We start from the raw sequence: 24,169 nt of genomic DNA on the forward strand, positions 1-24,169 counted from the left end.
AGCCCGTCGGGATTTGAGGATGCTGAAATCAGGTGATCAAAGGAAGTTGATATTATCCCCATTTGTGAATGGAGAGCCTTTCAATTTTCAGGTAAAATTAATGTATTCTATTTTGACATAGCAAATAGACCAGCTTTTGGGGCCACATTGATTAAAATAAAATACATCAGATTCTTTTAATGGTCTTAGTGATATTTCTAAAGGGTTACTTATTATCTGTTAAATATTTGACTAGAGCATTGTTCTGGAATAGCCATAGGAACAATCCTTTGCATAAAAGCGGAGGACCAAAAAAAAAAAAAAAAGCGGAGGACCCAGTCTGAAAGCTCTGTCTGCAGTGAAAGCCACAAGCAATGCTTCATCCCTGGCAAAACTGTGTTGACAAGGTGGTCTGCATCCAACCTGGCTGCAAAACAGATGGGCTCTTAGCCAAGCACATTAGGAGATTCCCAATGACCAGTCAGAGGGAGCCTGTACGGGGATCCCATGTGCGTGTGTCATTAAGTGTGACTTGGTACGGCAGGAGAGGCAGGCAGAAAATGTGTGCTGAGCAGTCAGGCCGAGGCTCAATTAAAAACCTGAAACCAAAGCCTAGACTGGGAGAAATCTCCACAGTATCGATATAACCAAACCCCCATCAAGTGTCCCTTCTTTGGACTCTGTCTTCAACCACTCTACTGGCTCCTTCTCCTAATAACAAACTCAAATTTCTCCAATCTTTAAAATCCAGCCAAATAATCACAACAGAACAACTCTCCTGGCATGCTTTTGGGCTATTCCTTCTCCACGGCTGGGAATGAGCTGTCTACACTTCCTGCTTCCACATGTTCACCTTTCATTCCCATCTCAAGCCACTGCTCTCTGGTTTCTTCTCATCACCATTTCAGTGACACAGTTCCCAACAAGGACACCAAAGACTTCTCAATCACCAGATTAAATGGAGCCATCGCCTCCCTTATCTTAACTTGACCTCCCTGTGGCATGTATCTGGACATCTCCCTCCTTCTGGAAATTCTTTAATTCTTTGGTTCCTACAGGACCACACTCCTCGTCTTCTTCTGCCTGACCCTTAAATGTTGGTGTTACCTGGCTCCATCCTCACCACCGCTTTTTACATTCTACACGGTCTCCTAGGAACCTCCCTCATGGTTTCAGCCACCACTTATCTACTGAAGTCACTCAAGTCTCTATGTTCTACCTTGACCACTCTCCCTACGCTGTGTATTCAGCTCTCCACTAAAGCATCTCTCTCTGGATACCCCGGGAAATCTCAACACACAAAAACCACTCATGATCTCATCTCCAAATTGCCCATTGTTCATGGATTTCCTCATCTCAGTGAAAGTCAAAACTAATCATCCCGGGCTTCCCTGGTGGCGCAGTGGTTGAGAGTCCGCCTGCCGATGCAGGGGACCCGGGTTCGTGCCTCGGTCCAGGAAGATCCCACATGCCGCGGAGCGGCTGGGCCTGTGAGCCATGGCCGCTGAGCCTGCGCGTCCGGAGCCTGTGCTCCGCAATGGGAGAGGTCACAGCAGTGAAAGGCCCACGTACCGCAAAAAAAAAACAAACAACAAAAAACTAATCATCCCATTGCTTAAGCCAGAGACCAGGGAAGAGTTTTTGACTCCGCCTTCTTCCTTGCTACATACGTAGCTCAGTGAGTCAGCAAGGCCTGTCTCAGCCCTTGTCTTCTCTCTTCTGGAGACAGCCCCCCACCCGCCAGCTGAGCTCCTGCCTCCAGACTCTCACCCTCAAATCCACCTCCACCCAGGCCCCCAGAGTAATCTGTCTAAACCCAAACTATGATCGTGCCCCTCCCCTATTTAAAGTCCTCCCATGGCTTCCAACTGACCACCTTTCCCCTCTCATTTCTCTCCTCTCCCCTATCTCTAATTTGTGCCCAGAGGGAGGCGGGACCATGTGGGGAGAGCAGCCAACAGCTAGGGCTTTGGCAGCTGGTCAGAGGGATCTGGTTTTGGCATAAGAGGATATAGGAATCATTCACAGGTTCATGAGCAGGGCATGATGACATGATGACAGGTATACATGGCAGTCCTAGAGGTGGGAGACACATTAGCAGGCTGCTATAGACTGAATGTTTGTATCCTCCCAAAATTCATGTTAAATCCTAATGACCAAGGTATTTGGAAGTGGGACCTTTGGGAGGTGATTAGATCATGAGGATGGAGCCCTCATCAATGGGATTAGTGCTCTTGTAAAAGAGATCCCAGAGAGCTCCCTCACTCTCCTCCCCTTTACCCCTTACCCCATGTAAGGACGCAGAGAAAAGACTATTTTCTGTGAACCAGGAAGCACGCCCTCACCAGACAAATGAATTGTCTATGCCTTGATCTTGGACCTCCCAGTCTCCAGAACTGTGAGAAATAAATTTCTGTTGTTTATAAGTCACCCAGTCTACAGTATTTACAGTATTTTGTTATAGCAGCCCAAAGGCACTAAGACTTACACAGGCTCTTGCAACAGAGGCAAAAGGACCTAGACTAGTCTACAGTGAGAAAACAGGAAAAGGTGAACCTGTAGGACTGGTGAGGAAGGGTAAATATCTAAAAAGGAAAATCACCAGATGCAAGTAGTAAGGAGATGCATTAGTAGATAATGTTAAGCACTATTAAAGGAAACAATCCACAGGAAGCCTAGAGAATTTAAAGCGCCATTAGAGGAACACGAGCAGGGGTTAAAACACAACACACAATTCTACACAGCAAGTGAGGAAGGCAAATGCTGGGAGGAACTGTAGCTTCTATAAAAGGGGGAGAGGGCAAGAAAGCCTAGAAAAGGGGACAGACACAAACAAGGAGACAAGATGAGGACCACAGAAAGTCCGTTACGCTCAGGAGCTGCGTCAGCTGATCTCTTAAAGATGAGCTTCAGAATGATGAGAGAGGCAGCATTCATTGGGGAGATTCAAAAAAACTTTGTCCAAAATGTTGCCAGGACTGGAAATGAGTGACCTGCCAGAATAAGTCCCTTTCACAAAACTACAGGCCTATAAGGCCCACGCATGGAAAAGCATAACCGCTTCCGGACTTTGGAGTTATGGAGATCCGTGTTCGAATCCCGACTGTCCCCCTTGGCAAATGAGATAACCTCCGGTGACTCTGGTCAGCTTGCCCTGGGTGGGTCACACCGCATTGTGAAGGGCAGGCCTAGGGTGAGACCCCAACAAGGTCGCTGACTCCAGAGCGGTGCTTTTTCCAGCAGCCTGATGCTCTGGGCAGCGGGTCCCCTCGCGCGGCCGGCCCCCGGCCTGGAGCGCCTTTGTGCCCCACTCACCCAAGAGCACTCGCAGAAGCGGCCCGCGGCGGGGAGCCGGGAGGGAGACCAGTCAGCAGGAGGTGGCCGTGGGACTGGGGACGCCGGTGGGAGCGCCCCCGATGTGGCGCGGACTGGTGGGGAGGGGGGCGGCCAGGTGGTGATTGGCTGGGCTGCGGCTGGCAGCTCCGGGCCAAGAACAAAAGAGAGCGGGCGGCGGGCGGCCTCTGGAGTAGGCGCTCCCGCCCGCCCGGCGCGGGCTTCGGTGCTGGGGGAAGACGCACCCATCGCCCGCCCGCCGAGCAGCCGGGCTGGCGCGCTCGGTTTCTGCGCGAAAGCCGGCCGTGTACCTAGGAATTAACCGGCCGGCCCTGGAGGGGAGGGGTGGGGAGCGGGAAGTGGTGGTGGTGGGGGGGGGGGATGTTGAGCGCGCGCGAGAACAATAATAAGATCGTGTTTGCGGTCGCTGCCCGAGGAGGAATTCGGAGGAGGCGCGAGGCCCGGTGCTCGCGTCGCGCCCGGGAGCCCAGGAAAGAGGCCGCCGGCGGCGGCGGCGGCGGCGGCGGCATGAGGCAGGCGACGCGGCGCCTGTGAGCAGCGCGCGGCGGCGGCGGCGGGGAACCTCAGCGCGGGGAGAGCCGAGCGGCCGGGGGCTCCCCTCCCCCGCTGCCGGGCGGTGATTTGCCGGGCCTGCTGCGCCCCCCGCCCACCCCTCGCCCCAGCTGCCGCCTCGCCGCTTCCCTTCGTCGGAGCGGCCGCTCGTCCGCCCGCCCGCCCGGCTCGAGGCCCGCGGGGAGCGCGGCGCAGTCTGTTGGCCCGCGGGGGGGCGGCCTCCCGGCATCTTCGCGGCGCCCAAGGACGACCAGGAAGGGGAGCGGCCGGGATGGCGCGTCCGCGGCCCCGCGAGTACAAGGCGGGCGACCTGGTCTTCGCCAAGATGAAGGGCTACCCGCACTGGCCGGCCCGGGTGAGTACGGCGGCCGCGCGCGGGCCCGCCCGCCCACCATTTTCCCCTTCATGATGGCGCGCCCGCCCCCTTTCCCCATCGCCTCAGCCCGGAGCGCGGAGCCCGCCGCGAGTGGCCGACCGCGGCCGGGGCTGAGGGCGCGGGCGGCGCTGCGCAGGGAGGACGGGGCCGCGCCGGAGGCGAGGGTTCCGGGCCGCGCCCGCACCCCGCGAGGGCCGCCATCCTTCCGCCCACTTTCGAAGGCGGCTCCGGCCCCGGCAGGCCCGCCGCTGCTTTCCTCCCGGAAAGCCGGTGGTGACCGGGAGCCCGCGCCGCCGGGGAGCAGGCCTGGAGTGGAGCCATCGCTCCGGGCAGGGTCGTTGGTAGACACCGCGGTCCCGGGCGAACGTCGGGGTACGTAGGGGAGCGTAGTGCAAATGGCTGTCGGAGAGCCGGCGGGTGCCCGCGGCGCAAATCCTGGAAAGGGGTAGTGGTCATTCAGAGCCAGCAGGAGCCTCTTGGCAGTCATTCATCCGTCTCTCGTTGCATCCTTCGCCTTCCAGACTTGTTGAGTTTTCCCGGAGCGCGATTCCAGGTGCCCCGCCAGCCCTATCCTTGTCCTGGGGTACGTGCATCCTTGGTGCCCATGGTTCTTTTAAACCGACACCAAATAGCCGGGAGCTTGCAGCTTGGCACTGGCTGGTGTGTCCTGTAAGCTCCTCGTGCCTTTTCACCTCCATGTTTGTTTTAGGTCAGATCCCAGACCTTATCCTCGGCCTCCCACAACAGTCCACAATAGCGCTCTCTTTCTGTGTAGCAGGGTTTTCGCTGGGCTCTTTCTCTAGAAAGCATCTGCGTGTAATACATAACATTAAATTTTATTAGGTCCTTTGCTAACATGTGTGCTTTGTGTCTTAAAATAAATCCCTTTTACTTTTATTTTATAACAGTTGGCAGTTAATTGCTTGAAATAAGAAACAGTGAAAAGGAGGGTCAAAGCATGTTGAAGATTATGTTAGTAAACTTGAGGAATAGAAGTAGACATGGGAAATAGTGGCATAAATATGAGTGCAGGCTCTAAATATGTTGTATTATATGCAAGTGAAGGTACTGAGATTCTCCCCTCCCCCAAATACACCCATTCACAAAAGGAAGTGACATCATGGGTGGCCAGACTGAAATTTAGTGAAGTTGAAGTAATGGATGGACATAATCACTTTTTTTGTTTTTAGTTTGTCATGATTGTAAAATGGAAAGAACACTGGGTCAGGAATTGGGGGACCCTGGCATCTGGTCTGGGCTCTGTTATGGGCTAATCATCTCAACTGTCTGAATATCCATTTCTGCAACTGTAAAATGATCATCTCTAGGATTCCTTCCAACACTAACAACCTCAGATGTCAAGGGGAAAAAACAGTCTTATTCAGATTTCGTTAGGCTGTGCAAATAACTTTTCTCCACATCTGAACTGTAGGTTTTCCTTAAGTAAGGCAAAGTTTTCATGGTGGAATAATGGGTTATTTTTCCTACTACAGTGCCATAATGTTTTGGGGCAAGATTTGTTACTTTAGGAGTCCTTTAGGGAACCCCTTGAGTATATTCATCAAGTAAGAAATAAACAGCTATAGGGCGCATATGTTTATACATAGTTAAAAGTGAATTGAAAGTTAGCATCACCAGTTGGTCATTTTCTTGTAACACAATGGCTTTCTTTAATCTTACCTCTGAAAAATACCTCCTGAGGGTCAAAAAGAAAATAGACTTAAAATTTCATTAACATGTTGCTTGCATATGTTGGCCACCTGTAGTAATTTTGAAACAAAAAAGTGCTGCAGAAGTAGTCATAGTTGTGTATTTGATTGTACATAAAATTCCTAGGAGTTATAATTCCAAACCAAGGCAAAATGGAAAATAGAATGAGGAAATAAAATCAATTACATTGTTAGATAAGATACAGTAAATACAGGGGGAAAAATGTGTGTCTGTTCACATTTAACGCGAGCTCCTCAAGGGAAGGCCCTAAGTCTCTCTAATTTTTAAAAAATATTTTATAGTGAGTGGCATGTTGTAATTTCCAAAGAAAGGTAAAGGTTAGAAAAAGAAGAAAGATATTTGAGTCCCTACTCTTTGTTACAGTTGAATGTGTCAGTGTTCTCGTTTTATTTTCATCCCAATTATGTGAGATAGTATCCCCACTTTACACCTAGCTATAGCTTTGTAGATGATGATATTATCAAGTATGGGGAGGGAATCCTACTTATTTAAATTTCAAATATTATCCCTTGATATGAAGGCCAGCCATGTTGGGATTCTATCAGTATATGGCCATAAGGAATGAAACATAGGAGGGAGAACATGGAGGAAACATTTCTTCAGGCTATGGGGAGGAGCTTTCTGATGGTCAGAGCTGGGCCACGTGGCATGGAGAAGTGACTTCTCTGCTGTAAAGAAGACATTTGTTTTGGTCCTAGGAATCCCCTTGTGAGGAATGTGAGCCTAGAGGATTCAGACATCTAGTAAATTTGATCAGGTTGGTTTCAGCTTTTGGCTGAGCTTCACACTCTGTGCCCAGGGTGTGTTCTGTAATCTAAGTTTCAGTTTACTAGTCTGTAAAATAGGGATAATTCTCACCTCACAGATTTAGTGTATGTAAAAGCACTAAGCAGCAGTACTTGAATGCTCCTATCTTTTTTGCTTTTTGAATTTCTAATTTTTCCCCTGTATCACTACACTATTTAAAATTTTCAGCTATTACATAGATTTGTTATTTGTCCAGCATTTTATCATGAAAAATTTCAAACATATAGAGAATTTTAAAAATTGTATAGTGAACAGCCATATATCTACCACCTAGATTCTGCACTTAACATTTTGTTATACTGTCTATATCACCTATTTGTTCACATATCCATCCCTCTATCCATACAGCAGTCCATCTTTTTTTAATGCATTTCAAAGTAAGTTGCAGATAATTTACTCCTAGACACTCCAGAATGTATTTCATTAACTAGAGATCAATATTTTTAATAGATTCTTTTTTTTCCTTTTGAGGTAAAATTTACATAGACTGAAACGCACTTACCTTAAATGTACCATTCAGTGAGTTGACAAATGTATACACTGGTGTAATGCTAGCCCCTACTGGGACAGAACAGTACCAGTACCCAAGAAAGTTCCCTTATGCCTCTTCCCAGTTGATTCTTGTCCTTCTCCCTTTTCAGATATATTATTTTAACATTAAATAGCAACTGGCTGTTTCTAATGGAGTATACTTGCTGTATATGACTTTAAAAATTAGAAGTTCATTTATGCCTAAGGATTAACTAGCTTAATACTAAAAAATACTTATGCTAAAACAAGAGTCTCCGAAGCTTTTTTTTTTTAATTTTAAAAAAATATTTTATTTATTTTTGGCCGCATAGGGTCTTAGTTGCGGCATGCAGGATCTTTCACTGTGGCATGCGGGCTTCTCTCTAGTTCTTCTCTCCAGTTGTGGCGTGTGCGCAGGCCTAGTTGCCCCATGGCACGTGGGATCTTAGTTCCCTGACCAGGGATCGAACCCGAGTCCCCTACATTGGAAGGTGGATTCTTTACCACTGAACCACCAGGGAAGTCCCTCTGAAGGCTTTTGATTGTGTACCTTGTTGGTAAAGAAAAAAGAAAAATAGAGCATGCATCTCTAATATGTGTAAATTTACTTTAAAATTACATCTACATGTACTTTGTACTATTATATATATTATAAGATAAATACAAAAAAACTAATAGGGATGACAGATGATATAGATGATATTTTATGTTTTAAAATTCTTATTGGCAAAATGTCATTAATAGTACTAGATTAAGTTTATATTTTAAAAAGTACTAATTTTTGGAATTTTTTTGCCTCCTTGTGAGATCTGACTAGATTGTCACAGTTTTTATCTTTTAAAGAGATATTATAGAATAGAACTGTCAGCTTAGCCATTTCCTTGTTTGCTTGTGCTTACATTATTAGTGTCATCTTTGTAGGACTCCTTTAGCCACTTGTTCATTTAGCGAGAATTCTGTTAGAAGTAGATGTTCCATAATTCTACTCAACCAGGCACACACAAATGGCAATAAGTCACAGTATGCCTAAAGTGAATAAATATAATTATGTAAATAAGCACACTAGTGTTAATTGATGTATTGGATATTAGTAAAATTTACTTTTTAGGCGAAAGAATAAGAAACTAACATAGAAGTTGTACTATTTTCTTCACAGACCCCCTAAAATCATCTTGTGTATCCCCCGAGGTGTGAACACTCTGCTTATGTTACCCCTACTCTAAAAAATGGAAAAACAAAAAACAATACAAAAACCAAAGTCTTAAAGCCCTTGTGTTTCAGTTAAAGAGCTTTTGAAAATACAACTTTATATGAGAACTCTCAAGCATCGTTAATAGGAGAGTAAATCGATATAACCACTTTAGAAAACTGGCCTGATCTACTGTAGTTAAACACACGCCTGCCTTGTGACTTGTCAGTCTGTTCTAGGCATATACCCAAGAGAATGAGTGTTTATGTCCACCAAAAGACTTGTACAGTAATGCTCATATATGGCGGCTTTATCCATAATAGCAGAAGACTGAAACAACCCAGATGTCCATCAATGCTAGAATGGATAAGCAAATTTGTAGTATGTTTGTATAGTGGAGTACTACCCAGCAATAAAAAGGGGCAGACTACTGATGCCCACAAAAATATGGATAAATCTCAAAAATACAAGGTTGAGTGAAAAAAAAGCCAGACACAAGACAGTACATTCTGTATGATCCCATGATGTTCAAAAACAGGCAAAGCTGATCAATGGTGACCAGTTTGTGGTAGGTGGAGTTGGTGGGGGGGTTACTGACTGGTAGGAGGCACTGGAAATGTTCTGTATCTTGATGTGGGTTTGTACGTATGTAAAAATTTATCAGGCTTGCACTTGGGGATTTATGTACTATTATGTATATAATGCTTCAATTTGCGTATATAATGCCTCAATTTTAAAAACACACACTTTGTATGAGGTGGGGAAAAAGAAGAATCTAATACTCCAAGTTTCTTCATGGATTCAATTTCACCATTCTTAGCTTTCAGCGAGAAATTTTTTCCTTTAAGGCTTCAGTCCTACAAAGTTGCATCTTCCTTTGACTATTTTAGAAGCTTCATTTACTACTTCACAGCTTTCTCTTGAGGCTTCTTTGTAGTTCTGGATTCTGCCTCTGTCTTTTGCTTAACTCTACTAGAGTCTTTCTGTTCCTTTCATGCTAAATCATTCATTGCTCATCATATTTTTGATCTAGCTCTCCACCTCTCACTTGTTAAAACTTAAGAATAAAGCATTTGACTTACCCCTCTATGACAGTTCAAAGATCTGAACTCTTATTGAACTTTTATTGAGTACCTACCGTATGTAAGGCACTGTACTAGGTGTATTTTTTCGTTTTTCTACCAACAGATTAAATTTGCAGCAATTTAAAAACATTGTAATTGAATAAAGTGTTTCCCTATCCTCTATTAATGTAAATACTGGTTGGGAATCCTCAGTTTCTGACCCATAGCACTTTCCTTTTTTTTTTTTTTTGCCTTTGACAGTAAACTGCTAGACTGTGAACCTTTATTTCTGCAGACCAGGCTACATATTTTCAGAGAATCAGTTGACACTTAAATTCTTTTTAATCTCGACATAAAGTAAGATGTTTATAATCTTTATTACTTTGTCCCGAGTCCACAGAAATGCATCATTGGTTCATTCCTCAGGTAGAGTGGCACAGGCTCACTCAACCTTTCTCCAAGAGACTATATTCACATTGCCAGTTTGAGACTGGCAAACTGTCTCATTTTCTTCAGCTTAACCCTGGGAGCAAACAGGCAACTTAAACTCAATACCAACATTTACATTTTCCGTCAGCCAGGTGCATCTGTGTATGTGGCATATCCCCTTTGAAATGCCCTAATGACTACTTGTTGCCCCATGATTTGAAGAATATTAATTCTCTTAATTCCACTATATGAGGTTGTGTTTGATTCTTTTGGAAAATGATGGTTTAAAATGATATATGACTGTTGAAAATGTCTATTAGCATTAGAAAAACATTATAGACTAATAAGTATAGTAGAGCAAGAGCCCAAATATTCCTGTTTATTAGAGAAATATCTTCTATTGCAGAAGAGCCTCCAGATGTCTGATCAAAATATAGTCCACTTAATACGGTTGTTAGTCCACTGCAAAAAGATTTCTTAATCATTTCAAGCAGTACTGAAAGCATGGTCTGTGGACTGTTACCTGTCAGTGACAAGATAGATATAGAAATTGAGAACAAGAGTTTAGAAATTTTTTTAGCAATTTGATAGAGTAACTTTTTGTTTGTGAATCTGATTTAAAATTGAAGTTTGTATGCCTTTTAATTTTAATTTTCTAATAATTCATCTTTAATCTATTTTATTAAAATGTCTGTAACTAATTAGATTTTTTTTAATTGCTCCTTCACCACAGAATAGAAGTACTGACTATATAGGATCCTTAACAGTCAGTAGTGTTCCTTGCACCGAAAACAATTTGCTCATACTGTAAACTGTTTAAACTATGCTTATTTAAAAGAGAGAATGGACTGACCTTCATGTTATATATTAATTTCAGCTGTGTAACAGAGTTACAGTTATTACACAAGTAATAATGTCACTGTAGAAAGATTAACATCCTAGACATAATTACAAGCATCATGAATATCCACCTATATGTTTAGGTACATAATTTTTGTAATATATATACATTTTGCAACCTTTTTTCCCCACTAAACACTGTATCTTTAGAAGACTTTCAATGGCAATGAATATGTTTTTATAACATTATTTGTAATAGCCATCTGGTAATTTATGGCGTGGACTTATTTTTATAAATTATAACTACTTGCTATTATAAGACATTTATTTTATTTCCAGTTTTATACTATAAAAGAATACTCTGAGAAACATTCTTTTGGCTTAATTGTTATTTCCTTAGGACAAGTCTCTGGAAATTATATTTCTGAGTCAAGGGGCATGTGCATGTTTTAAAGCTTTGTATTACAAAGATTTAACTATCTTATCTTACCCACTACCAGAATAAGAGAATACTTGTTTTCTCACATATTCATTAAAAGTGGATGATTCAAACTTTTAAAAATCTTTCTCAATTTAATAAGCACAAATATTTAATAGAATTAATTTCTTTGGTTACAAGTTAGGCAGAATATATGTATCATATATGACATTCTATCAATAATGTATATGTGTCTTGATTATCAAGTTAGAATGAGTATATATAATAACACTACTATGAGGTAGATATCCCCATAAGAGAACCAAGACTTAGCTTAAGAAATTCACCTAAAGACAACTTAATTGTCTTAATCCCCGACTATTAAGAATGCCACAAGAACATAAGAAATGTGATATCAGATTAGGTAAAGGACTAAAGAAGCATTTGGCAGAATGTAAAAAGAACATACATGTATGTGTGTTTGTAGGGCTACAAGTTTCTGTGAAGCTGGAAATCTTCAGTCAGAGAACATTTACTATTGTAACATTTATTATATTATCTTTAGTCTATATCTCTTTGAAAGTCCTTTGACACAGGGCAATATAAAAACAAGTATTAGCTGTGCATTTAAAGAAAGCAGAGACCCGTTAAAATCAATTCTGAATGAGTAGCATGATGTTGACTTAGTGTAAGTTCTAAAACCTTTATGTGTGAGAGAACACATCTACTTTGAACATCAAGTAGGGTAGTTATGAGAGTTACTGGTTCAGTAGAGCCTAGAAGCTAAATCATAAGAACTACTACTACTAGCCTGTGTAACTTCTTGCCAGTTTACTGCATTCCCAATCTCTGTAACAGCATTTTTCTATGTACAGTATATCACTGCCATTTGTATATGTAATCTCCTTTCAGCTGATTAAAATGGAGGTAGTAATTGAATTTTTCTACTATATCTTCTTACTTGATAAGAATTTGCTGTAGTCAGTCAGGTAAGTACCATCTGTAGGGTCACAGAGAGCCACATAGAGGTTAAAAAGAGTGAAATAATCCAATGATTGGTGAGCTCAGACATTTAGAGTGACATCCTCCAGATTTCTGAGCAAGACTTCCTGCCATGTCCGGAAAGACAACTAGACCAGGAGTTAAAAGATAAGCACCTCATTCTACCACTCTCTTGGTTTGTTAGGTTTGGGCATCTTTTTTTTATTACAATCTCTTTGTAAAACAGGGAGAGTGATAATTCTTAGTCTCACCCTTTTTCCTAGTAATCAAATGTGAAAATATACATGAAGAAAGTGTTTGCTAATTAAGTACCTAATAATTAACCTCCTAGAAACACCGGACCTAGTAAAGTCTCAGTAAATGTTTTTGTGGTTTGGCAAGTGTGTCTTTCAGCAGTTTCCTTGTGACTTTATAATAGTGAGTTGGCTTTAGGCTCTGGGAGTTGTAGGGACTTCCCATTAATATTACCCCTCCAGATTTATGAGTGTGATGAGCCATCTCTAGAGGGTCCACATAGCTTCAGGATTTGGGGGCAAACTAAGCTGGACTTCGTTGGCAGGTAAATGGTGCCTATGAATCAACTACTCCTCCCACTTGATCACTGAAACTCAAGCTCTGAGTGGATTCCCTAAGCCTGATTATAGAGTCTCGAAGGCTCTCCAAAAGTGGACTGGGTAGTTCTTACTAACATATTAGTAACTTCTTAGTTTCTATCAAAATATGTTTAAGACGAGAGTTGTTGTAAGTGATGGGTTCATTTAGGTTCAGTACTGGTTAGCAAATATAAAAATGAGTTTCACAGAGATTGAAAAACTTTTATGTAGGGAAAAATGTCAAAAAATAAACCCATGCCTTTAGAGCTTTTCTTCCTTTTTGTCACTGAAGTAGACTTTTGTACTAATGGCATCTTTAATTTTGGAGGAAATGCATATTTAGAGGGAGCAGTGTTATGAATTCTCAGTTCATTTTTTTTTTGGAGTTAGCATATGTTAAATGGATTGAAAATTAATTCCCTCAAGACTTCTGTTTGACTTTCAAAATGAGACCAGCTATTTTCAAACAAGGCATAACTGTTCTTATCTCCTTCACTGGACTGCTACATGAGGATTAAGTCAATAATTTTGAAAAAGTATTTAGACCTTGGAAATGAGTCATGGTTGCTGACTGATTCTGTTGCAGTCTAGTCTAGTGGCTTTCAGACTTTTTTTGGCTGTAACTGACAATAGGAAATAAATATTAATTTCATACACACACACTAGAAAAAGACTTTCACCACATCATACTATATGTGATGCATCCTGATGTTTTTATATTTCATTTTGTATAAAATCAGGTTGTAACCCACAAAATCAATTTCACTACCTGTAGTTTGAAAAGTACTGGTCTGGTCTGTTAGGCCAAAGGGAAATTAATCTATGTGAGTTATATATGTTTATATAGAACATTAGTTGGATTTTTGAGATGAGTTAATAGTCCTGAGCTTTTTATTCTGCTGTAGCCATAGTCCTACATGGAGGTCACATGAACATAAGAAATGAAAGTTATGTTAGGACACTTAACCACCCTGGCCATTGTTTTACTTGATCTCCAAAGGTATACAGATCAAATATTTCTACTCTCATTTTCCTTCTATTCTTTGAACTGCAAATATACCTACTACTTTCTTAGCTTTCTCTATGAAGCTAATTATAGTTTCATACATATGGCTTGTTGAGGGTAATAAGCTTCATACATTTGCTAACTAGTTAGTGATAAACACTGACTATCTAGTGTTCCCTGGCTGATAATATTGAGGTTCTGGGGTTTTCTTGGGTTTTTGAGACTAGACTGTAGAGGTATCAGGCTATCTATGACTGGGATTGATATGGGCTTTTGTTAAGTCCAGAAAACCTATAGGTGGGGTAGGTTTGTGGTACCCTCTGAGGTGGATGTAAAGTCATGGGACTACCACATTTCTAATGGTTCTGTATTTTCTTTACAATCACTTTTGTCCAATCAAAAAGATTTCCTTGCTACTATTTAGATAACAGCAATCTTAGAAGAGACAATCTAATATTGATGATAGTAAGACACTTCAATTTCTGAAAAAGATATATTTCTGAAAAGTTATAGTAAGCACAGTTTTATATCTCACATCTGGCTGACTGACTCACACAAAATAAGTACACTTCTATTGGAAAATAGCCCCACTATACTAAGTGGAAGTATCTGGAAACAAAAGGGTTAGGTTAATCTTTGTGTTAAGTCAGGTATTCAAGAACTCTCGTGGTTTTCCGCTCAGCTTTTTGTCACTGCTGTTGTTCACTGGCCCTGTCTAGTGCTAGGTGGGGTGGCGGGTGAAGGACAGAGCCTTTGATAGAGTTATGAAATTTGATGGTCTCCATTGTTCATTTTTAATAAGCTCCTTGTCTGGGGCAAATATTTATTTAACTACAAGGGATCAGGTAACCCAGAACAAATGTGTCCCTTGTTTTTAATATTGTCATAAAAGCAAATTACAGAAGTAGGGCAGCTCAGCAAGAGCGGGCGGTTAGAGAAGTTTGTTGAAGTGAAATAGAGATGATGGTGATTGAAGACCCCTCCTTTGCGCCACTAAAATTGCTTCTCATTCAGTATTGTAAAATCCAACTACTGTGACCTCTCCGTTTCCTCTGAGTATCCCAGCTACCTCCTGGCTTCACTCCTTCCTTGTCCAAATTAGACCTACATGATTACTTGAACTGCTCTCACCCCATGCACACTTTCATGCATTCACCCTACAAACTCCTGCTGAGACCAACTAGACATAATCACAAAGGCATGCAGACTGGGGCTGCTCCAGGATTAATTTCGTTAGGTCCTCAACACTGCTTATCACTCCTTTTACTTGACCTGGGTCAGTTCCTTGTCTGTCCTCCTCAGGTGTTAGTAGATATTTTTACTACCCTCTTCCAACTCAACCTCTTTCCCCTTATTTTCAGCAAATTATTTTACTTTCATATTTTATATGTTCATTTTCAAGGTGCAATGGAAGAGCAGGAGCTTTATGTGCAGATAAAGCCGTGTCTGCTGTCTCTGTCCCTCAACAGATGAATGACCTTGGGTACCTAATCTCTTGGCTTTGATGGACTGTAAAATGGAGACAATAATGCCTTCTTTTCAGGGTTATTTCAAGGATTTTAAACATAAAGAATCTGAAGTTTTGTGGGGTTTTTTGTTTTTTTTTTTTAAGAATCTGAAGTTTAACGGATGATCAAAAAATGTTTTTTTCCCTCTCCATCGCCTCTTCCCCATCCTCCTTACTAAGACCCTCCCCTTCTTGCTTGACCCCACCCTTTTCCTTTCTTCATTCAACATTCAGCAAATATTGATATTTTTGAGTGTTTGCTATGTCCCAAACACTAACACCCTCATAGATGCTGGGGGTAGAGAGGTAACCTAAACAAAGTTTTGTTCTCATAGACTTGAAGTCATCAGCCTCTTCCCCTCCACTGACTTTCTCTCTACAGACTAGAAAGAATAATCTCTCCTATCTTCCAGGCACTGCTCTCTCTGCTTTCCTTGGTAGCCATGCTTCTTTAAATAACTGACCTTACTGTCTCTTTCTCACCCCTCTCCCAGAAGTCACCATCACCTGCCAATTAATAGAATTCATTTCAATCCTAATTGTTGCCTCTGTGGAAATTAACACTGCTATTAAAAAATTCTCTTCTCTTGACTTCCCTCCTGTGTTTCTTTTGAAAGATTCTTCTGCTTCTCTAACCATACCTGTACAGGTTCTTCTTTGGCTTCAAGCCACCATTCTTCTAAATTTCTGTTTCAGGCCCAGACTTAACTATTGTGAGCTTCAAATCCATACATCCGTTTACCTACTAGACAGCTCCATCTAGCTGTCCCTCAGGTACCGCAAATTCATCATCAAAAGTAATCTAGCCACCCCTCCCAACCCAAGTATTCCTGTTTTACTTAAAGATTACTATTTAGCCAGTCACCCCCAAAAACAAAGACCTCAAATTATCCTAGATGCTCCTTATTCTTTGCCTCTAACATCTTATTGATCACCTAATGATGTCAAGATGGGCTGTGCAAATGGAGGCCTGGTGGTAGTTCTGATAGAGAAAAATACTGTGAAATTTGATTCATTATACAGCCCAGGGCAGCGTAAGAGTGCTAAACACAAAAGAACCTGAGGCGTATTCATGTTGTAAACAGGATGTAATTCCAACAAAACAGTATGACATTAAATTATTAATTTAGATTTTTTGGTGTCATTTTATTTCTACTTAATAATATATAAATTTATCTTGGTTTTATAATGTATTGTTATAATAGTACTGTTATATTTGTGCACATTTCAGAACATGATAAAATTTTATGACAGCTGGGGTCCACATCATGTTGATATATTCCTTTTTTTAAAATTCATTTTATTGAAGTATAGTTGATTTATAATGTGTTAATTAATTACTATACAGCAAAGTGATTCAGTTATACCTATATATACATACTTTTTCATATTCTTTTCCATTATGGTTTATCACAGGATATTGAATATAGTTCCCTGTGTAGGACCTTGTTGTTTATCCATTCTATGTACAATAATTTGCATCTGCTAACCTCAAACTCCCAATCCATCCCTCCCTAGCCCCCCTCCCCCTTGGCAACCACAAGTCTGTTCTCTAGGACTGTGAGTCTGTTTCTGTGTTGTAGGTAAGTTCATGTGTCATATTTTAAATTACACATATAAGTGATATCATATGGTATTTTATCTGACTTGCTTAGCATGATGACTTACTGAGCATGATAATCTCTAGGTCCATCCATGTTGCTGCAAATGGCATTATTTCATTCCATTTTATGGCTGAGTAATGCTTCATTCTCTATATATACCACATCTTCTTTATCCATTCATCTGTCAATGGGCATTTAGGTTGTTTCTATGTTTTGGCTATTGTAAATAGTGCTGCAGTGAACATTGGGGTGCATGTATCTTTTTTTTTTTTCTTTTTCCCGGTACGCGGGCCTCTCACTGTTGTGGCCTCTCCTGTTGCGGAGCACAGGCTCCGGACGCGCAGGCTCAGCTGCCATGGCTTACGGGCCCAGCCGCTCCGCGGCATGTGGGATCTTCCCAGACCGGGGCACGAACCCGTGTCCCCTGCATCGGCAGGCGGACTCTCAACCACTGCGCCACCAGGGAAGCCCGTATGTATCTTTTTGAATTACAGTTTTCTCTAGATATATGCCCAGGAATGGGATTGCAGGATCATGTGGCAACTCTATTTTTAGTTTTTTAAGGAACCCCCATACTGTTTTCCATTGATGTATTCTTTTATTCTTATTTTTCTAAGAATTATCAAGAATGGAAGTTAAATTTTGTCAAAGTTAAATTTTGTCAAATTGTAATAGTTTTGTAAGTTTTCTCTTTTGGCCTTGTTATTAATTATATATTTTAAATATTAAATTGTACTTGTATACCTGGAATACACCTTACTTTGTTTCAGTACAGTAACCCCCCCTTATCCATGGGGATACATTACAGTACCCCCAGTGGATGCCTGAAATTGCAGATAATACTGAGCCCTGTGTATACGTTTTTTGCCTATACCTATGTACCCATGATAGAGTTTAATTTATAAATTAGGCATGGTAAAATATTAAATAAATAATAAAATAAAACAGTTATATCAATACACTGTAATAAAAGTTACGTGAATGTGGTCTCTCTCAAAATACCTTATTGTATAAATTTAATGCCTTTTCCATCTTAACTAAACACTTATAATGCACTATGGCCATAACTTTTGCAGTTTGGAGTGCAACAGCAAAACTAGCATGAATTTCTTTTTCCTTCACAATTTCATGGATAGAATATTCTTTCATACAGTAGATCTTAGCAACTTCAACAAATGGTATTTTTTCTCTCCTTATTAAGTCAAGAACTTTCACCTTTTCACTTAATGAAAGCACTTCACAGCTTCTCTTTGGCATATGCAAATTGCCAGCATCACTACTCTTACGCTTTGCAGCCCTCATTAAGTAAAATCAAGGCTACTTGAACACAAGCACTGCAATACTGCAACAGTTGATCTGATAACTGAGATAGCTACTAAGTTATTAACAGGTAGGATATGCTGGACAAAGGGATAATTCATGTCCCACTCCAGGATGGCTTGAGATTTCCTAACACTATTGAGAATGACGTGCAATTTAAAACTTATGAATTGTTTATTTCTGGAATTTTCCATTAAATATTTTTGGACCATGGTTGATCACAGGTAACTGAAACCACAGAAAATGAAACTGCAGATAATGGGGGACTATTGTACATAACATTTCTCTTTTTTTGAGATATAATTTAGGTAACATAAAATTCACCTGTTTAAGTTATACAGTTCAGTAGTTTTTATTATATTCACAATGCCGTAAAACGATTGCTAATTCTAGAACATTTTTATCACCCCAAAAGGAAATGCATACCCATTAAGCAGTCTGTCATCATCCATCCTTACCCCCAATCCATGACAATCACTAATTTACTTTGTTTCTAAGAATTTGCTTATTCTGGATATTTCATTTGGAGGTATCATAGAATATATGGCCAATTGGACTTCCCTGGTGGTGGACTTCCCTGGTGGTGCACTGGCAGGTGGATTCTTAACCACACAGGTTTGAGCCCTGGTCCGGGAAGATCCCACATGCCATGGAGCAACTAAGCCCATGCACCACAACTACTGAGCCTGCGCTCTAGAGCCCGCATGCCACTACTACTGAGCCCACGTGCCACAGTTACTGAAGCCCACGCACCTAGAACCCATGCTCCACAGCAAGAGAAGCCACTGCAGTGAGAAGCCTGCGCACTGCAATGAAGAGTAGCCCCTGCTCGCCACAACTAGAGAAAGCCCGCGCACAGCAATGAAGACCAAACATAGCCATCCATAAATAAATAAATAAATAAATAAATAAATTTTATTATTTTTTTTGCAGTACACGGGCCTCTCACTGCTGTGGCCTCTCCCGTTGCGGAGTATAGGCTCCGGACATGCAGGCTCAGCGGCCATGGCTCACTGGCCCAGCCACTCCACGGCACGAACCCGTGTCCCCTGCATCGGCAGGCGGACCCTCAACCACTGCGCCACCAGGGAAGCCCAAATAAATTTATTTTTAAAAAAAGAATATATGGCCAATTATGTCTGGCTTCTTTAATTTAACATAATATTTTCAAAGTTTATCCATGTTGTAGCATGTATCAGTAGTTTATCCCTTTTATTTATTGTTTATTTAATATTCATTTATTTATTTGGTTGTGCCAGGTCTTAGTTGCAGCAGGTGTGCCCCTTAGTTGTGGCTCGCTAGCTCCTTGGTTGTGGCATGCGAATTCTTAGTTGTGGCATGCGTGTAGGATCCAGTTCCCCGATGAGAGATCAAACCCAGGCCTCCTGCATTGGGAGCACGGATCCCCAACCACTGTGCCACCAGGGCAGTCCCAGTAGTTTATTCCTTTTAATGTCTGAATAACATTCCATAGGTACTCCACATTTTGTTTATCTGTTCATCAGTTGATGGGTATTTGGGTCATTTCCACTTTGGGCTGTTATAAATAATGCTGCGATGAACATATGTGTACAATTTTTTATGTGGATTTAATGTTTTCAGTCTCTTGGGTATGTACTTAGGAATGGAATTGCTGGGTCACATGGTAACTCTTTGTTTAACCCTTTGAGAAATTCCCAGCCTCTTTTCCAAAACTGTTATACCATTTTACATTTCATATAGCCTAATGACCTTGACTAGAACCTCCAGTACAATGTTGAATAGAAGTGGTCAAAGTGGACATCCTTGTCTTGTTCCTTATCTTATGCAGGAAATTTTAGTCTTCCACAATTAAGTATGACGTTAGCTGTGGGTTTTTCATAGATGCCCTTTATCAGGTTGAGGGTGTTTCCTTGTATTCCTAGTTTGTTGAATGTTTTTATCATGGAAGGATGTTGGATTTTGTCAGATGCTTTTCCCACATCTATTGAGATAACCATGTGATGTTTTGTCTTTTGTTCTATTAATATGGTGTATTATATTGATTGATTTTTGTGTGTTAAACCAATCTCACATTCTTGGAATAAAACTTCTTGGTCATGGTGCATAATTCTTTTTATACATTGCTGGATTCTGTTTGCTAATAAGAAATAGAATCCCTGACACATGACGGTTGAACTTATAATTTTTCGACTTCATGATGGTACAAAAGTGATACACATTCAGTAGAAACCACACTTCAAGTTTTGAATTTTGATCTTTTCTCAGGCTAGCGATATGCAGTAAGATACTTTCTCCTGATGCTGGGCAGTGGCAGTGAGCCGTAGCTCCCAGTCAGCCACACTGTCACTAGGGTAAACAGCCAGTACACTTAGAACCATTCTGTATCCATACAACCATTCTGTATTTCACTTTCAGAATGGTATTCCATAAATTACATGAGATGCTCAACATTTATTATAAAATAGGCTTTGTGTTAGATCGTTTTGCCCAACTGTATGTTAAGTGTTCTGAGCACATTTAAAGTAGGCTAGGCTAAGCTATGATACTCTGTATGTTAGGTGTATTAAATGCATTTCTGTCTTAATGATAATTTCAGTTTATGATGGGTTTATTGGGATGTAACTCCATCATAAGTTGAGGAAGATCTATATTTTTGTTGTAGATTTTTGCATCTGTAGTCATAAGTGATACTGATCTATAGTTCTGTTTTCTTGTGATGTCTGTTTCTGGGATCCTGGTATCAGAGTAATACAGTCCTCAAAAAATGAGTTGGGGAGTGTTCCCTCCTCTTCTGTTTTTTGAAAGAGTTTGTGAAGGATTGGTATTAATTCTTTAAATGTTTGGTATGATTCACCAGTGAAGCTATCTGGAGCTGAGCTTTTCTTTGTGGGTGTTTTTTTTTATTTTAAACAGCTTTATTGAGATTTAACTGACATGAAATATTGTGTAAATTTAAGGTGTACAATGTGTTGATTTGATACACTTACACATAATAAAGTGATTACGCTAGTAGGGTTAGTTAGCACTTCAGTCACCTCACATAATTACCATTTCTTTTGTAGTGAGAACTTTTAAGATTTACTCTCAGCAACTTTCAAGTCTATACAGTATTGTTAATTATAATCACCATGCTGTATGTTAGATCCCCAAAACTTATTCATCTTATATAACTGGAAGTTTGTATCCTTTGACCAACATCTCCCAATTTCCCCTACCCTCCAGTCCCTAGCAACCATCATTCTACTCTTGTTTCTATGAGTTGCGCTTTTTTAGATTCTTTGTGGTAGTTTTTTTAAAATTATTTATGGTATTTTTTTATAATTCAATCTCCTGTTATAGCTCTACTCACATTTTCTATTTCTTCTTCAGTGGGTTTCAATAGTTTGTGCCTTCCTAGGAATTTGTTCATTTTATCTAGGTTATCTAATTTGTTGGCATACAGTTACCCATACTATTCCCTGATAGTCTTTTTTATTTCTGTAAGGTCAGTAGTAATGTTCTCTTTTCATTCCTGATTTTAGTAATTTGAATCTTCTCTCTTTTTTCTTAGTCATTCTAGCCTAAGATTTGTCAATTTTATTGATCTTGTCAAAGAACTAACTTTTGGTGTCATTGATTTCCTGTATTTTTCTATTGTCTATTTTACTTATTTCCACTCTAATCTGTATTTTTTTCTTCCTTTTATTTGCTTTAAGTTGGTGCTATTCTTTTTCCAGTTTCTGAAGGTAGAAGGTTAGGTTATTGATTTGTGATCTTCCTTTTTTTTTTCTTTAAATTACATGAATGAATCAACAGTTTAAATTTTATTTATTAATTTATTTATTTTTGGCTGTGTTGGGTCTTCGTTTCTGTGTGAGGGCTTTCTCTAGTTGCGGCGAGCGGGGGCCACTCCTCATCGCGGTGCGCTGGCCTCTCACTATCGCGGCCTCTCTTGTTGCGGAGCACAGGCTCCGGACGCACAGGCTCAGTAGTTGTGGTTCACGGGCCCAGTTGCTCCGCGGCATGTGGGATCGTCCCAGACCATGGCTCGAACCCATGTCCCCTGCATTGGCAGACAGATTCTCAACCACTGCGCCACCAGGGAAGCCCCATGATCTTCCTTTTTAATATAGGTGTACATAGCTATAAATTTCTCTCTAAACATTGCTTTCACTGCATCCCATAAGTGTTGGTATATTATGTTTATGTTTTCATTCATCTACAAGTAATTTTAATTTTCCTTGTGATTTTTCCTTTGCCAATTGTGTATTTAGTAGTGTGCTAATTTCTATATATTTGTGAATTTCCCAAATTTCCTTTTATTAGTAATGTCTAATTTCATTACCTTGTGGTCAGAGGACATACTTTGTATGACTTCAGTCCTTTTAAATTTATTGAAGCATGTTTTATGACCTAATGTATGTTCTATTCTGGAGAACACTCCATGTACACTTGAGAAGAATGCGTATTCTGCTGCTATTCAGTGAAGTGTTCTATAGATGTCTGTTAGGTCTAGTTAGTTTATAGTGTGTTCTGTTTCCTTTTTGATCTTCTGTCTAGTTTAGTTGTTCTATCCGTTATTTAGAGTGAGGTATTGAAGTCTCCATCTATTATTGTTGAATTGCCTATTCTCCTTTCAGTTCTGTCTGTTGTAGTAAGTCTTTTGTCTGATTTCTTTCGCAGCTTTGCTGATTTGGTAAAATGTGTGGTAAGCTTTCCAAGTTTTAGATGCCCTAAAATAATTTCTATTTTTAAAAAAATTATTTTTGTTTATTTATTTTTGGCTGCATTGGGTCCTCACTGCTACATGTGCGCTTTCTCTAGTTGTGGCGAGCGGGAGCTACTCTTTGTCGCAGTGTGCGGGCTTCTCATTGCGGTGGGTTCTCTTGTTGCAGAGCACGGGCTCTAGGCACACGGGCTTCAGTAGTTGCAGCATGCGGGCTCAGTAATTGTGGCACATGGGCTTAGCTGCTCTGCAGCATGTGGGATCTTTCCGGACCAGGGTTCAAACCCGTGTCCCCTGTGTTGGCAGGCGGATTCTTAACCACTGCGCCACCAGGGAAGTCCCTAAAATAATTTCTGTTAAGCAAGCAAGTCTATTTCCAAGACTTGAAAGACCTTAAAGCCACTTCAGGCCTGGAAACTTTTTGAGGGTTTTTTCGGGCATCTTTTAAATCAATTTCATGGTTATTGGTTTATTCACATATTACACTCTTCTTGAGTCAATTCTACCATTTTTATTTTCCTAGAAAAGTGTCTATTTCATAGATATAGTAAACCTTCTAGTGTAGATTTTATATATATATATATCATTCTACTATAATTTTTAGTCTCAGTCACTATAGTTACATCTCATTACTAATTTTATATATTTTAAAAAAATTTTGTATTTAGATTTGCCAAAGGTGTGTCAGCTTTATTGTCATTTTTTCACCAAAACTCTAGCTCTTGGTTTTTATTTCTCCCTTTTTTTTTTTTTTTTTTTGGTTAATCAGTTCTCCTATTTTTTTTCCCCTACATCATGAATTTCTGATTTCATCTTCACTACTTTTCTTTGCTTCTATTTCAAAAGTCATGAAATTTCTTTGAAATTTTTTTTGAAAATGAAAATTTTTAAAGCTAGTTTTCCTAAGGTCAGATTTGGCTTCAACATGTAGATTTGGGTAATTGGTGTTTTATAATCATTTTCAACATAGATTTTAATTGTGATTTTCTTTTCTTTTTTGGCCTAAGAGATGTTTAGGAGATAATTTTAGAAATTATCATTGGTTAAAAGTTTTTATACAGGGCTTCCCTGGTGGCGCAGTGGTTGAGAGTCTGCCTGCCGATGCAGGGGACACGGGTTCGTGCCCCGGTCTGGGAAGATCCCACATGCCACGGAGCAGATGGACCCGTGAGCCATGGCCGCTGAGCCTGCGTATCCAGAG

At 40.6% G+C, this 24,169-nt stretch overlaps 1 protein-coding gene across 1 annotated transcript in view; it reads left to right on the forward strand.

Annotated features, from left to right (window-relative positions):
• The first annotated feature begins 3,721 nt into the window (after positions 1-3,721).
• The window catches only part of HDGFL3 (HDGF like 3), a 73,945-nt gene continuing 53,497 nt past the window's right edge, over positions 3,722-24,169 (forward strand). Inside the window, exon 1 of the mRNA XM_060005345.2 lies at positions 3,722-4,240. Within this exon, the coding sequence (XP_059861328.1) occupies positions 4,157-4,240 (84 nt within the window). The 5' untranslated portion in view covers positions 3,722-4,156. The remainder of the gene's footprint in view (positions 4,241-24,169) is intronic.

This window comes from Delphinus delphis, chromosome 2 (genome assembly GCF_949987515.2).
Source record: "Delphinus delphis chromosome 2, mDelDel1.2, whole genome shotgun sequence".
In the NCBI taxonomy this organism is placed as follows: domain Eukaryota; kingdom Metazoa; phylum Chordata; class Mammalia; order Artiodactyla; family Delphinidae; genus Delphinus; species Delphinus delphis.